Here is a 15,967-nt window from a genome sequence, read left to right as displayed (position 1 = left end):
TGTTGATGCCATCTCTAGCTGTGGATTGAATTTATTGCAGGTTGTAGTATGGATCTTGTAATATACAGTTTGCTAGCATTTGTCAACAATAAATGCATTGTACAACCCAATTTACAAATAGAGACTCCTGATATCTGACCTAAAATCTAAGTTGCATTGCTCTCTCCGTAGTGAGAGTTGTTTGCGTATTAGGGCATGGCTACACTTGCAGATGTAGAGCACTGTGAGTTAAACCTGCCTTTGTACAGCGCAGTAGGGAAAGCGCTGCAGTCTGTCCACACTGACAGCTGCAAGCGCACTGGCGTGGCCACATTTGCGGCACTTGCAGCGGCATTGGGAGTGGTGCATTGTGGGCAGCTATCCCACAGAGCGACTCTTCCCATTCTGGCGCTGGGGCTTGTGGGAAGGGGGCGGGAAGTGTGGGGCATTCTGGGTCCTGTCCCAACGCCCCATGATGTATCAGTTCGCATCCCAGCATTCCCTTTGCTTCCATCCACATTTGGAGCCATCTTTCAATGTTTTTTGTACTGTGTGCTCTGTCTTCCCTTTCGGTCTGCGGGAATGGAGCCCGAACTGCTGAGGAATATGCTGACAAGTCTCGTCAGTGCGTCACGTTTGGCAGTCGAGTTATTCCTTAAGATCCAAAGTGACAGTGAGGACTCAGACGACGATATCGACTCGAGTAACACAAACGACACAAGTTTGCTTGCGGCATTCACGGACATGCTCACCACCATGGAACGCCGCTTTTGGGCTCGGGAAACAAGCACTGAGTGGTGGGATCACATCGTCATGCAAGTCTCGGACGATGAGCAGTGGCTGCAGAACTTTCGGATGAGAAAAGCCACTTTCATGAGACTGTGAGGAACTCGCCCCCACCCTGCGGTGCAAGGACACGAGATTGAGAGCTGCACTGACGGTGGAGAAGTGGGTGGCTATGACAACCTGGAAGCTGGCAACTCCAGACAGCTACCGATCGGTCGCTAACCAGTTTGGAGTGGGGAAGTCAACCGTTGGAATCGTGTTGATGCACGTTTGCAGGACCATTAATCGCATCCTGCTCAGAAGAACCATGACTTGGGATAACGTGCATGATTATGGCTGGCTTTGCACAAATGGGTTTCCCTAACTGCGGAGGGGCGATAGATGGGACACATATTCCAATTCTGGCACCAGCCCACCTAGCCACTGAGTACGTTAATCGGAAGGGCTATTTCTCTATGGTTCTCCAGGCGCTTGTGGATCACTGTGGGCATTTCATTGACGTTAATACAGGCTGGCCTGGAAAAGTGCATGATGCACGCATCTTTCGGAATACTGGCCTGTTCAGGAAGTTGCAAACCAGGACTTTTTTCCCAGACCAGAAGATCACCATAGGGGAAGTCGAAATGCCCATTGTGATCCTTGGAGACCCCGCTTACCCTTTGATGCTGTGGCTCATGAAATCCTACACAGGGAGCCTTGACAGCAGCAAGGAGTGGTTCAACAACAGGCTGAGCTGGTGCAGAATGACTGTGGAGTGTGCTTTTGGCCGTTTAAAGGGTCGCTGGCGTTCTCTGTATGGGAAGCTGGACCAGGCCGATAACAGCATCCCCATGGTTATATCCGCGTGCTGTACCCTCCATAACATTTGTGAAGGGAAGGGTAAAAGATTCACTCAGGCATGGAACTCGGAGGCTCAACACCTGGAAGCTGATTTTGAACAGCCAGAGAGCAGGGCTATTAGAGGGGCCCAGCGTGGGGCTGCAAGGATTAGGGATGCCTTGAGGGAGCAATTTGAGGCTGAAAGCCAACAGTAATCTCACGGGAGTGAAGTGCGTTAGGAATTTGTGTTTGCTACGTATGATACACTGACTTGCAATACCTGTTGCTTTCCTTGGCTAAGGTTTTTCTTTTACGTTATGCAATAATAAAGAATGTTTTCAAAGCCAAAAAATCAATTTATTGTAAAGAAACACAACACATCTGCTTGGGAAACACAAAGGGCAAGGGGGGGGGGGGGGAACGGTGCAATTACAGATTTGCATATGTCCTGTCTGGAGTGCTGTGCAATATGTGCTGCACTTCAGGATGGCTACACTGCACGGTGATGGGGGCCGAGCGCGGTGGGTCAGGGTCGTAGTGTTCAGGGCTGGGTGGTGAAGCTACAGGTGTTGGAGGCAGCGGGTGGCAGTAAGAACCTGGATGTTGGGCAAAGTGGTTTGGAGGTGACATGGGGGCACCAGGGAAAGAGTTTTGGGACAAGGGCTGCAGGGTGGGGCGGGCGTGGTAGTGCTCCGCCTGCATGGCTACGAGCGCCTGGATCGAGTCCGCTTGGTGCTCCATGTTGCTTATCAGCTGCTCTGTGCTTTGGTGCCAGCGATCCGCATTCTGCTGGCGGACCCTCCTTTCACTCTCCCGCCACTCCTGTTCTTTTTTTATTTCCATTAGTTGAATGCTACATTACTTCATGCAGCATGTCCTCTTTGTTTCTACGTGGCCTCTTCCTGATTCTTTGCAGCCCCTCGGCCGTGGATGACATGGATGGCTGAGATCTCAAGGTTGCATCTGTAAAGGCAAAATGCAACACTTAACAGAGGCAGCATTGTTCACACCAGACAGAGCAATGATTCCCCCATACTCAAGGGCAAGCACAGTATACACAATAGCATAATTTGCCTGTCCCAAAGCAAGCGCACATAACCCACCAGAGCCCCAAAATGGTGAGTAAGCACAGGGTCAAGCGTGACTGATTGTTTCACAGCTGTACCGTCCTCTGGGTTTCTGTGTCTTGGGGAGAGCCAACAGTGGCAGGGGGCCCCTATACTGAACACTGTCCCCACATTTTCCACAGGAGTTCGTCCTGGAAAATATCTCGCTGCTGAGGGTGACCAGTAGAAGACCATCCCTTGCTTCCCTATAATGCGGCTTCCGCCCTGGCCCATATGCAGCTTGCCTGTGTGCAGCAATGGTCCCCCCCACCCCTCACGGCACAGTGGCACGGACAAGTTAGCCTTACCGGGACGAGGACAACAGTGGCTCTCCTGAAAAACCTGCGCAAGCGCATTGCCCAGTTTCTGGCTGAGACTTTTGAAGAGATCACTGAGGCCGATTATCGCGATGTGAGAGAGCACATCAACGCCCTATTCCGCATCTATACATGCATGCAGCCCTAACCCTCCTCGCCCCAAGAGCCCGCACTGAATAACTTCCTTCCCAAAATAAAAGCCGCTTACCGGGAACCTCCTCTGGTGTTTGTCCTTCCCCAAGCACTGGCCGCCGCAACTGGCTACCTTCCTCCTGGCTTGAGAACAGCTCCTGGCTGCATGCCTCTTGGGATGCCGGGGTGTCTTCCTGTGCCGGAGCACCCTCACTCCCACTTTGTTGCTCCTCCTCCTGCCTTGTTGCACTGGCCTCTGAGGTGTCCATGGTGGTACTCGGCATGGAGGTGGGGTCGGCCCCAAGTATCGCATCCAGCTCTTTGTAAAAATGGCAAATCGCGGGGGCAGCACCGGAGCGGCGGTTTGCCTTGTGAGCTTTGTGGTAGGCATTCCACAGCTCCTTCGCCTTAACCTGGCACTGCAGTGCGTCCCAGTCATGGCCCCTTTCCATCATGTCCCTTGATATCTGCCCGAAGGCATCGTAATTCCTACGGCTGGAGCGCAGCTGGGACTGGACAGCTTCCTCCCCGCAAACACTGATGAGGTCCAGTACCTCACCATTGCTCACTGGGGCCCGCCTGGTGCGCGGAGGCATGGTCACCTGGAAAGGTTCGCTGAGAGCACTCCACACCTGGCTGAGCAAACAGGAAGGGATTTTTCAAAATTCCCAGAGAATTTAAAGGGCGGGTCCGACAGTTGGTCACCTGAGGGCTGGGCAGTAGAGTTCAAAGTGATGACCAGAGTGGCTAGAACAGGCATTGTGGGATACTTCTGGAGGCCAATCACAGCGCAATAACGGACCAGGGCGTCCACGCTGGCACCGTGGCGTTCCAGCAGTGGCGCAGCAAACTTTATTCCGCTCACCGAGGTGGAGTACCAGCAGCGCTGTAGCCGTGGAGACAAAGCGCTCTACGTGCCTTCCAGTGTGGCTGGGTAGTGAGCTAGGGTGCCTGGGGTTCCTTTATTGCGCTGTAATTCGCAAGTGTAGCCAAGCCCTTAGGTTTATTGCTTTTGTGTTCAGCCTTCAAAGCAATCTTGCTCAAATGAGTGATAAGTAATTCAGTTCAGGGAAGTATCGGGGGTAGCCATGTTAGTCTGTATCCACAAAAACAACAAGGAGTTCGGTGGCACCTTAAAGACTAACATTTATTTGAGCATAAGCTTTTGTGGGTAAAAAACCACTTCAGCTCAGGGAATGTTCTGTGGGTTGTCAGCAGACAGGAGTTCTTTAGGAATGGTGGGCAGAAGGACCAGGGGCATTTCTATAACATTTAGTCTTGATCTTTCACCCAGTCCACATGATGATGATTTTACTTAAGTTTTCCTCCACTTAACACTGGACAGCTGTGCAGCAGAATTAGCAACACAATTAGCACACACAGAGAAACACCTCCGTTAAAACTCAAACAAAAAAATCCATTGACTGGACCTGTAGAAGGTGAGGGAAAAATAACAAATATGGGACAAGCAATAGTTAAACTAAAAATCAATGTTTGTAGTAGAGCATCATCTTGAGGTATTTAAGTGTGGAAAGTTGGACTGGGACAGGTCTCAGAGGGGGTGGAGTTGGAAGGAAAGAGTCCCACATCCACCACAGCAAAGGTGCATTTGCTTGCCAACTTGAGATGCAATGGCGAGAAAAGTGAAAAGCAGGCCTTTCAAGAGTGACTAGTGATTTTGGGTGTCCAACTTGAGGTGCCTTAAAAGAATTTCAGAAAGTGCTGAGCTCCTCCCCTCTAATAATCAGCTGCCTTAAAGGTGTCTCAAGATGCGTGCACAAAATCACTAGTCTCTCTTAAATCTTGGACATTATTTGAGCACTCCCTGGGTCAAGATTCCAGGAGAAAGTCTTTAATGTATCTGAGGCCTATAAAGTTTAGGAGTGTAAAAATGAAATAAAAATAAAATAAGTGTCAAATTACAATAATTCTCTCCACCTTTATAGGCACCCATTGTAAAGAATTCAGGCCCAGTGTTGCTTAAACTAATGAGCAGACATGTTGCTACCTTTAGAGTAAGCTGTAAGTGATGGAGGTTCCTTGCTGAGAGTTGCAGTAATCCAGTCTTGAAGCTACATGCTGCTGTTACAAGGTTGTAATGGAATATAGTGCTAAGGTTGTGCAAATTGTGCATCTGAAAATCCACTCTTGGTGCCCAGGGAATATTCTAAAGTGACATCAAGATTTTTGAGCTTGCGCCCACAAAATCCCCTTAAGTGGGAACATACGAGGATGTTCTCTTTATCTTGACAACTTCTACCCAGCAGCAAGACTGGTTTTCTCAGGGTTAAGAGAAACCTATCCAACTGGCAAAACAGAGACCATACCTGGAGCCATAGGGCAAGAAAAATATAACAGCCTGCAGATAATATTTATTCTACTTTTAATTATGGTTATGCATCAAATATGCCCACCCTGGACAGGAAATTGCTAGCAACAGCCATGTTGGAAGATGGTTGTTGGTCGCAGTTCTGGTTGAAAACACTGTTGCTAGCAGAGTTGTTAAAGATATAGTATAGACAGAGCCAAAATGCACTCTCTTAAAAGTGGTGATGAATTCCACAGCTGTCATCTGATGAAGTGAGCTGTAGCTCACGAAAGCTCATGCTCAAATTGGTTAGTCTCTAAGGTGCCACAAGTCCTCCTGTTCCTTTTTACAGCTGTCGCTGAGTTTCCCACCTGCTTCTGAGGCTTTGCCTACACTCCCTCGCTTTTAGCGACACGGCTGTGCGACCACAGCCATGCTGCTAAAAGCGCACAACGTAGCTGCTGTTTGTCCGCAGGAGAAAGCTCTCCTGCGGACAAAAAGCATCCATCTTCCACCCCTACCCCCCCCACGAGTGGCAGCAGCTTTGTCGACAGGAGAGCGCTGCTGCCAACAAAGCGCTGTTCACACAGGTGCTTTTCGTCGGTAAAACTTTTGTTGTTCCGGGGGGGGGCAGTTTAACACCCTGAACAACAAAAGTTTTGCCGACAAAGTTCCAGTGTAGACAAAGCCTTAGACACAGCCTGCCTCTACTGCTGTCTGTGCCCCATTTGCTTCTGTTGCTTCTTATCCCTGTGTGTTTTGTTATGCACCCAGCATTCCTTTATAGCTGCTCTGTAGGCTTTCTGTGTGCTTGTCTGAACAAGCCAAGATCTGTTACATTCATAGCCTGGGGCAACCTTTTATTACTTCTAAATAGTCATCTTACCTTTTGATGTTTTTAAAATCAGCTGTTTTTTCCCTAGGCCATTTGAAAAAAAATTACCTTTGTTTTCAAAGAATTCAGCTATCCAAGAATATCCTGGTATGAAGTTTTGGTAACAAAAGAATAACATGGCTGTCAGCCTAAAGTTATCACCCTCAAAACTTTGTCCCAAGAAATTTTTATCCCTTATCTATGCATCTTTCTGTGAAGAAGTAGTTAGTAATTTAATGGTTTGATTCCCCCGCCCCCTCAAATGCATCAGATCTTGAGTTTTAAAATAATTCCAAGATAACGACAGTGGTGAAAATATTTGAGACCCATGTAAGATTGAAACCAATATTTGTCTCCACTTATTTGAGTCCACCTACCCACCTTACGATTTTCTCCTTTAAAAAGGAATACTCTGAATTTTTAAAAAAAAACTAACCGAATCTATATGTTCATAGACAAACTGAGGAGGAGTCAAGATCTTTAACCATAGCTTTGTCTTAGTTCTAATCAAAGATGTGCAGGTAACATCCCAGAAAATGAAAAGAAAACGCTTGAGATCTTAAGGTTCCATGTATATGCTATATAGCCACAGTTGTAACTAGCTCGTTATTTGTCTAACATCTCTTCATCCCACTGAAGAGGACAGTTGAGAGTGATCAGATCAGAAGGTTGATATGTTCCAGCAAGAAACATTGTTTTTCCATAAGAATTTGATATAGATCATGATTGCTCTGCTGGAGCCATTCTGAATTGGGCAAATACGAATAGCATGTATTTGCCTAATGCAACTGCTGCTGTTTGTCTTTTTCCATCTTAGAATACTCAAGGAGCTGACTGAGGAGATATCTGAGCCATTAGCAATTATCATTACCAGTTATCTTTGAAAAGTCATGGAAGATGGGAGACCTTCCACAAGACTGGAAAAGGGCAAATATAGTGCCCATCTATAAAAAGGGAAATAAGGACAACCCAGGGAATTACAGACCAGTCAGCTTAACTTCTGTACCCGGAAATATAATGGAGCAAATAATTAAGCATTCAATTTGCAAACACCTAGAAGGTAATAAGGTGATAAGTCAGCATGGATTTGTCAAGAACAAATAGTGTCAAACCAACCTGATAGCTTTGTTTGACAGGGTAACAAGCCTTGTGGATAGTAGGGAAGTGGTAGATGTGGTATATCTTGACTTTAGTAAGGCTTTTGATACTGTCTTGCATGACCTTCTCATAAACAAACTAGGGAAATACCTCCTAGATGGAGCTACTATAAGATGGGTGCATAACTGGTTGGAAAATCTTTCCCAGAGAGCAATCATCAGTCGTTCACAGTCATGCTGGAAGGGTATAAAGAGTGGGGTCCCACAGGGATCAGTTCTGGGTCCGGTTCTGTTCAATATCTTCATCAATGATTTAGATAATGGCATAAGAGAGTACACTTATAAAGTTTACAGACGATACCAAGTGGGGGATCGCCTGGTGCGTGGAGCAGGCATGGTCACCTGGAAAGATGCGCTGAGACCACTGCACGCGTCACCGAGCAAACAGGAAGAGGACTTTCAAAATTCCCAAGGAATTTAAGGGGTCGGGCTCATGGTTGGTCACCTGAGGGCAGGGCAGTAGAGCTCAAACCGATGACTAGAGAGGCAAGAACAGGCATTGTGGGACACCTCCCAGAGGCCAATCGCAGCGCTACAATCGACCAGGGTGTCTACAGTGATACAACCCTGATATTCTCTGATTGATTCAGTGTCACCACGGCGCTGTAGCCCCGGCGCAGAAAGCTGTACGCCTCTTGTTACGGTGGTTTTTTTACAGCGCTGCAACTGTGCAGTTTCTGCACACTAAGTGGCTTGGCAGTGTGTACACCTCAGGAGTTACACTGCAGAAAGCTGCTTTCCTGTGCAGAAACTTGCCAGTGTAGACAAGCCCCAGGTATTTTCAAAAGTAATGGCACTACAAAGGCTTCAGCATTCACCACGGTATGCATCGGATGAAGTGAGCTGTAGCTCACGAAAGCTCATGCTCAAATAAATTGGTTAGTCTCTAAGGTGCCACAAGTCCTCCTGTTCTTTTTGCGGATACAGACTAACTCGGCTGCTACTCTGAAACCAGCACTTAGTTTGGACATTCACACCTATGTGAGCTTTTGTTTTTCAGTCCCTCCTTTGTGAGTGACATACACCGACTAAAGTAATGTCTGTGGGTGCTACGGTGTGTAGACTCTCCACACCATGATGGAAGGGGTTTTTCCAGCGCTGCACGAACTCCACCTCCCTGAATGCCGGTAACTAGGTCAACAGAAACATTCTGCAGCAGGGGTAAGTTGACATGACTTCGATGCTCAGGGGGTGAATTTTCCACACCTCTGAGCATCATAGCTATGTCGACCTAACTTCTAGGCATAGACCAGGCCTAATGTTCTTATTTAGTAGCTCAGCTGGTGTTGACAATGATGAGGATTGTAGTGTATGCAAGGGTTTGTCTTCACTGTCATGTTAACTCTAGTTGTAACTAGTGTTGCCCCCAGCTTGAATCTTATCAACATACAAAAACCCTTAACCAGAGTATAGTGATGCTTTTAACTTGAGTTGGCTGTCCCATTAGGGGGTACAGAGTACAACTTATGTCAGCACAGCTTGTCATCTGCTAACACAGTAATTGTGCCACTTGAGTTTTATTTAGCAGTGTGGCTGGTCTCACTTGAGTTATCTACACTTGAGTTGACTCTGCAGTGAAAAGGTACCCTATGGCTTCAACATCACTTAAGAATTTTCCCCTGTCAGTTAATTAGAATATTTATGTTGGTGTTTTTACTGCTTTCTGATTTTACTTAGGGTTTTTATTATCTGTTGATCTGTGTAAAAAATAATCATCTTCATCATCTCTGGACCAGAGGAAATACTGCATTTTTGGCTTTATTTATAAAACAGGGGCAGTGTTTAGTAATAGTCATCTCTCCTTAGACTCTGCAGAGACTGTTAGACTGTAGGGAGGGAGCAACGTTTTAGCTCCCATATGTAGAGTTCTTTAATTCAGTGACAATTCTACATAAGTCTTCCAGCCAGGAAGCAGCTGAGGCTCAGGGACTGTTTACTTTTTCCTGGTGCTTGAGCTGAAAGGGAGAGTCATGAATAACCCCTCTTCCTGTTGTGAAAGCTATTGTTCCACTAATTGTGGTAGTTCAGAATCTTCTCCAGATTATCTGTGGAGTTTCAATTCATGTTTTCAAACTAACTTTCTCTAGAGCAGTGTGTGGAGAGGAGGGGGGAAGATCATAGAAAATAGAACTGGAAGGGACCTCAAGAAGTTATCAAGTCTAGCCCCTTGCTCTGAGGAAGGATCAAGTAACTCTAGAACCATCCCTGACAAGTGTTTGTCTAACGTGCTCTTAAAAACCCCCAATGATGGGGATTCCACAACCTTCCTTGGAAGCCTATTCCAGAGCTCAACTACCCTTATAGTTAGTTAGAAAGGTTTTCCTGATATCTAACCTAAATCTCCCTTTCTGTCGGTTAAGCCCATTACTTCTCATCCTACCTTCAGTGGACATGAAGAACAATTGATTAGTTCTTTTTATAAAAGCCTAACATATTTGAAGACTGTTGTCAGGTCTTCTAACCCTGTTAGAAGTTACCATTTAAGTAATGACGAAATCCTGTTTTCTGTTTATACTTGGGGACCTGTTGTCATATGTTAGAAATAAAACCTCTTACCTATCAATAAAACTAAATTATTTTGGTAAATTGGAATTTCCACACTGGACAGGAACAACCTGAAATTAATACAGTACTCTTCCCTGTTTATGGGATTGTTTAAGACTCTTCTCAGTCATCCTTCTTCCCTCTGGAGCAAGACCACTTCTGAACTGTCCTTAGAGGGAGGGTGGTATTAAATAGACCAGAACTGAAGTGGATGTTTATTGAATCGGGATAACACCCCTGCTTAGGAGGTTGGAGGGTGGGGGTGAGGTTAAATTCAGTAGTGTCTGTAAAGTACTTGGAGGCCTGTGCTGGCAGGCACGATATTGATGCGTGCATGCGTGTTTTGGTCAGAATCTAAATAATAATACTCTACAAGAATGAAGTTCTGAAGGATGCCTTGCTTCTTTGGGCACCAGTTGCAGCATCTCCATCTGAAAAAATAGCGTGTCTGCATTCCTCTTGCAGACCAGAAGGTACTTTTCAGAGTGTCACAGCAACGGAAAAGAGATTGCTGAGAGTTGCTAGGGACCTACTCAAGTTTTCAAGATTAACTACATGCCTCTCCCTCTCTTCATGTACTTCTATCCCCAGGCTTTTTGTGTACTTCTACCCCAGGCTTTACTAGCAACTTCTTCCATTTCTTTCTTCCTATCATTTTCCAGGATTATGTGGCTTCCATTTTAGAGAGTTATGGATTATTGGGTGTTGGTTTTAAAATGTTGGTGATGTATACCTTTATTCAGTGGACTCCAAGCTCTTTACAAACTTTAATTAAAGCCTCACAACATCTATGGCAGGTAGAGCTGGGAAAATGAGGCAGTTTGGCAGAGCTGGGAATAGAAACCAGGTTTTCCAATTCCCAATCCTATGCCTTACCCATAAGGACATCTTTACCCTCTCCTTCCTTAAGGAGTACATTCAAATTCTCTAACACTTGTCCCATATGTTACAATTATGTATCCATTCAGAAGCATTTCAAACTCTGGTTCCAATAAGGTGTTGGCTCCCTCCATTTCTAGAGGTGGTTCTTCCAGATCGCAGGTAAGAAACATTAGTGAGGAAGCTTGTCCTGCCGCAGCTGCACTAGTGCTGTGAACGTACAGCAGACCTCGGTCTGCAGGGCTCCATCTAGCACTAAAACCCTCTGCTGCTGAGGACAGAAATGCTATAATACAAACTCACCAAAGAGACTATCCCGTAACCCTCTGCCCCATCTGTTCTCACTGCATTACTCTGTTCCTTGGCATTGGCAAAAGAAAATCCTGGGGCCAGCAATTATACAGTACCAGCTTGAAAAAGGTTGCATTGGGCAAAAGGGGCGCTTTTCTTGAAAAGCGTGTTTTGGGTAGTATGGACTATTTGTGACCACTAGAGCCAAGATAATTTAGTCTCAGAGAAGGGGAATTAATTTCTTGTTTTAATCGGACTCTTCCTTTGGGATTTTCAGGTTTATTGCCAAACCATGTGCCATAAAGCTTGGTGTTCAAGACCGTGGACCTCATAGAGCTCAGCCCAATGCAATTCTAGAGAAAGTGTTTACATCCATCACTAAGGTAAGTCACTCTTCAGGTTCTGCGAGAGGTTCAGGCACATAAATGAAAACTGGGCCTCTTTTTCTCTTGTTGCCTTAGGGAAATACACTGCACAGCTCACATAACTCTCTGATGGGAATTTGTGTACAAAAAATACTGGTTTCTCTTGGTAACTTTTGCTCCTTGCTTTAGTTCACATATGCCTGTGTCCACCTCCTTCCCTGTTTCCGGCAGTGTTTTTAGTTCTTTCTGTGCTTGAGCCACCGTGTTGCAAGCAGAAGAGTGGTTTGATATGAACAAAGTGAGAATGTGAGTTCTTTCAGGCCCCTGAATTTCTGTAGAGGGTGTAACTCTCAAATTTCCAGTGTTCACTAAGAGACTCCCCTACATTTTTCACTCTCTCCTTGGAAGTTACCACTCTCTTCCTTGGGGACCATTCTTGTGCTGGTCTTGCTGGTCAGTCCCACAGATGCCTTCTCCGGATTACTTCTGCAGACTTGGATAGCTTATCACTACAGAAATCTAATTGTAGAAAGAAAGCAGTTCGATAATAAATGCTAACAGAAGAGTACAGTTGAGGGATAGACCACTGAATGTTGGCAACAGATTTTCTTCTGCTTATTCTATCGCAAAAAAGGCGAACATTCTGGGATGTATTAGCAGGAGTGTTGTAAGCAAGACACGAGAAGTAATTCTTCCGCTCTGCTCTGCGTTGATTAGGTCTCAACTGGAGTATTGTGTCCCGTTCTAGGCGCCACATTTCAGGAAGTATGTGGACAAATTGGAGAGAGTACAGAGAAGAGCAACAAAAATTATTAAAGGTCTATAAAGCATGACCTATGAGGGAAGATTTGAAAAAAATAGGTTTCTTTAGCCTGTAAAAAAGTCTGAAGGGGGACATAACCGTTTTCAAGTATGTAAAAGGTTGTTACAAGGAGGAGGGAGAAAAATTGTTTTTCTTAACCTCTGATGATGGGACAAGAAGCAATGGGCTTAAATTACCGCAAGAGAGGTTTAGGCTAGACGTTAGGAAAAGCTTCCTAACTGTCAGAGTGGTTAAGCACTGGAATAAATAGCTTAGGGAGGTCGTGGAATCTCCATCATTGGAGATTTTTAAGAGCAGGTTTGGCAAACACCTGTCAGGAATGGTCTAGATAATGCGTAGTCCAGCCACAAGTGTAGGGGACTGGACTAGATGACCTCTCAAGGTCACTTCCAGTCCTATGATTCCTCTCAGCCACTCTTTCATTTGAATATCTGCCTGTTATGCTGTTTCACTTTTGAATGACTGAATCCTGCAGATTGTCCATAATTTGTTGAATACTGACTGTTAAACTGATAAAATCAGACTTCCGTGTAAGAAAATAAAACAGACTTCTATATTCAGCTATGGTAACATTGCCAGCTATTCTGAGAGAGAATCTTCTTAGTGAGTGCAACGGTAGATGTTAAAGTGTCCCCAGTAAAAACTAGTCTCATTGGAGCTTAACACTGGGTTTGTTATGCAGCCTGACTTGCAGATAAGTAGGAGGAGGTTTGTGGTTTGCCAGTGTTAGGGAGGAAGCTCATGTATCAGTGTCTTTGAAAGTAATGTTTAAAATTAAACACACACCCATGGGGGGAACTGCACTGTTCAGAACAAAACTTCATTTGCCTGGACTGCTACAGCTGTTACTTACTATTGGCTTAGATCTGAGGAATCGGCACAGAGGATGACTTTGATGTGGAAAAAATTTATCACCTCTTCTGAAAGTAGTGTTCTATAAAACAAGCCTTATGACTTTTCCTTTTAGATGAGTGCAGATGCAGTCCCAATGCAGAAACATCCTTTCCAGGTAGCCTAAGCCCCTAAAGCCTACGTGAAAGGGAAAATATGGGTGTGACGGAATTGCAGAAAGGTGGCAGTAGTTCTAGCACTTCACCTTTAGAACAATGATTTTTCTGTCATTCTGATTATGTTGAACAATATGTGGTGGCCCTCTTTGCTAGTTCAGCACTCTGCGTATCAGTCCGGTTTTGTGGATAAACTTAAGTTGTGAAACCTGTTTGGCTTCTTTCGGTTGTAGTAGTTCACTGGCAAAGCTTATTAAAAGGACTAAAATTAACTTGACCTACCTCAGCAGTGGTCATTTGTAAAGGTTTAGTTCATTTTGTCTGCTCTTCTATACTAACTCATGTCACTATTTAAAAAAACAAAATCTATACTAGTGAAGCCCCCAGTCAGAGATTGGGCTATTCAGTATCAAACTGTTCATGTGAGAGAATTATGTTATATTTGTGAAGTTATAAACAGCAATCTACAGAAATGTCAACATCTGTGTATTATGCCTGTGGAATTCATAGAATCATAGAATCATAGAATATCAGGGTTGGAAGGGACCCCTGAAGGTCATCTAGTCCAACCCCCTGCTTGAAGCAGGACCAATTCCCAGTTAAATCATCCCAGCCAGGGCTTTGTCAAGCCTGACCTTAAAAACTTCCAAGGAAGGAGATTCCACCACCTCCCTAGGCAACGCATTCCAGTGTTTCACCACCCTCTTAGTGAAAAAGTTTTTCCTAATATCCAATCTAAACCTCCCCCACTGCAACTTGAGGCCATTACTCCTCGTTCTGTCATCTGCTACCATTGAGAACAGTCTAGAGCCATCCTCTTTGGAACCCCCTTTCAGGTAGTTGAAAGCAGCTATCAAATCCCCCCTCATTCTTCTCTTCTGCAGGCTAAACAATCCCAGCTCCCTCAGCCTCTCCTCATAAGTCATGTGTTCTAGACCCCTAATCATTTTTGTTGCCCTTCGCTGGACTCTCTCCAATTTATCCACATCCTTCTTGTAGTGTGGGGCCCAAAACTGGACACAGTACTCCAGATGAGGCCTCACCAATGTCGAATAGAGGGGGACGATCACGTCCCTCGATCTGCTCGCTATGCCCCTACGTATACATCCCAAAATGCCATTGGCCTTCTTGGCAACAAGGGCACACTGCTGACTCATATCCAGCTTCTCGTCCACTGTCACCCCTAGGTCCTTTTCCGCAGAACTGCTGCCTAGCCATTCGGTCCCTAGTCTGTAGCGGTGCATTGGATTCTTCCGTCCTAAGTGCAGGACCCTGCACTTATCCTTATTGAACCTCATCAGATTTCTTTTGGCCCAATCCTCCAATTTGTCTAGGTCCTTCTGTATCCTATCCCTCCCCTCCAGCGTATCTACCACTCCTCCCAGTTTAGTATCGTCCGCAAATTTGCTGAGAGTGCAATCCACACTATCCTCCAGATCATTTATGAAGATATTGAACAAAACCGGCCCCAGGACCGACCCCTGGTATTTAAGACCTCTTAAATACTTAAGATGGGCCAAATCTGAGCCTTTATTTCAAATCAAGAGACATTGTCATGTCATGACTATCCACTCCTGCTACTCCTAGGGGGATTCAGTGCTGACCATATCAGTGGAATGCTCAAGTTTTTATGGGTTTCAGAGTAACAGCCGTGTTAGTCTGTATTCGCAAAAGAAAAGGAGGACTTGTGGCACCTTAGAGACTAACCAATTTATTTGAGCATAAGCTTTTGTGAGCTACAGCTCACTTCATCGGATGCAAGTTTTTATGCAGATTTCTGCCGACAGACCAGAGCAGCTTGCTAAAAATTCCCTGTGTACTGTACTGTGTAATGCTAGTTACACAGTAAACAATATACCAGCTATCAGTGTTACTGTTCTTTGTTGCTGTGGGAGAATTGGAGGAGAAATAGGGGGGGAAGCGTTGAACCCACTTACTTTTAAATAATGTATCTGAATTCTTGTTATGGTGGGTAACATGCGTGTGAAGGCTAAACGTGAATATAATTTTTATTTATTTTTTTTTTTAGTGGTAAGAGTTCAACAGATTTCTCCTTCTAAAATTGAATTTTTAGCAGATTACACCTTTCCTAGCATGATTTTTCATTCTTTCTCTACATCTCAATTTTGTGACAGAGGTCAGAGTTTAGAGGGGAAATGTCTCAGAGAGAAGACTGGGAGAGAAAGAAGTCTCTGTGGAAGGTTGGGGAGGCAGAAGAAATGTCTGACTTTTGTTTCATTTCTTTTCAGTGTCCAGATGGAAGAAGGTTAGAAGGTTTGTCAAAGCAGCTAGACTGGGATGTTCGAAAGATCCAGCGCTGGTTTCGCCATCGTAGGAACCAGGACAAACCCACCATCCTCACTAAGTTTTGTGAGAGCATGTAGGTTTGTGCAGAGATCAAAATATGGCCTCAATTCAAGCTCCACTTTTGCACTGTATTTTAACTGAAATTTTTGAATTTTTAATGTAATTTGGTGTCTTTCGGTATTTGAAGTGTAAAGATTTGCGCGCATCTCCTTGTGTCAGGATACAACGTTGCATGGCTTTTTGTCCCTTGTGTCCTCTGCAGGTTGTCTGTCT

At 45.1% G+C, this 15,967-nt stretch overlaps 2 protein-coding genes across 3 annotated transcripts in view; one reads left to right on the top strand and one right to left on the bottom strand.

The window, feature by feature from the left end:
• Nucleotides 1-15,967, top strand: part of CERS5 (ceramide synthase 5) — a 43,856-nt gene that overhangs the window by 6,820 nt on the left and 21,069 nt on the right. For both annotated transcript variants that reach the window (XR_013348481.1, XM_077838744.1), the window contains exons 2-3: nt 11,470-11,575; nt 15,637-15,767. Coding sequence is in view for 1 of the 2 variants with exons in the window: in XM_077838744.1 (XP_077694870.1) it covers nt 11,470-11,575; nt 15,637-15,767 (237 nt within the window). In the remaining variant the exon portion in view is untranslated. The remainder of the gene's footprint in view (nt 1-11,469; nt 11,576-15,636; nt 15,768-15,967) is intronic.
• LOC144277762 (uncharacterized) lies at nt 1,926-5,831 on the bottom strand. The gene is made up of 2 exons (XM_077838745.1): nt 3,216-5,831; nt 1,926-2,547 (listed from the first exon to the last, which is right to left on the bottom strand). The coding sequence occupies exons 1-2, from the start codon at nt 3,733-3,735 to the stop codon at nt 2,438-2,440; spliced, it is 630 nt and encodes a 209-aa protein (XP_077694871.1). The 5' UTR covers nt 3,736-5,831; the 3' UTR covers nt 1,926-2,437.

The sequence above is a fragment of the Eretmochelys imbricata genome, chromosome 20 (genome assembly GCF_965152235.1).
Source record: "Eretmochelys imbricata isolate rEreImb1 chromosome 20, rEreImb1.hap1, whole genome shotgun sequence".
Taxonomy (NCBI): Eukaryota; Metazoa; Chordata; order Testudines; family Cheloniidae; genus Eretmochelys; species Eretmochelys imbricata.
The sequence above is the reverse complement of the archived record's forward strand: the minus strand, read 5'-3'. Positions and strand labels throughout refer to the sequence as shown.

Bases quoted from the DNA above. Each gene is read 5' to 3' on its own strand.
- LOC144277762 (XM_077838745.1), bottom strand. From the start codon at position 3,735: ATGCCTCCGCGCACCAGGCGGGCCCCAGTGAGCAATGGTGAGGTACTG. The intron at 2,548-3,215 runs GTAAGCGGCTTT...TTGCCTTTACAG, and splicing joins AACACCAGAGGAGGTTCCCG to ATGCAACCTTGAGATCTCAG.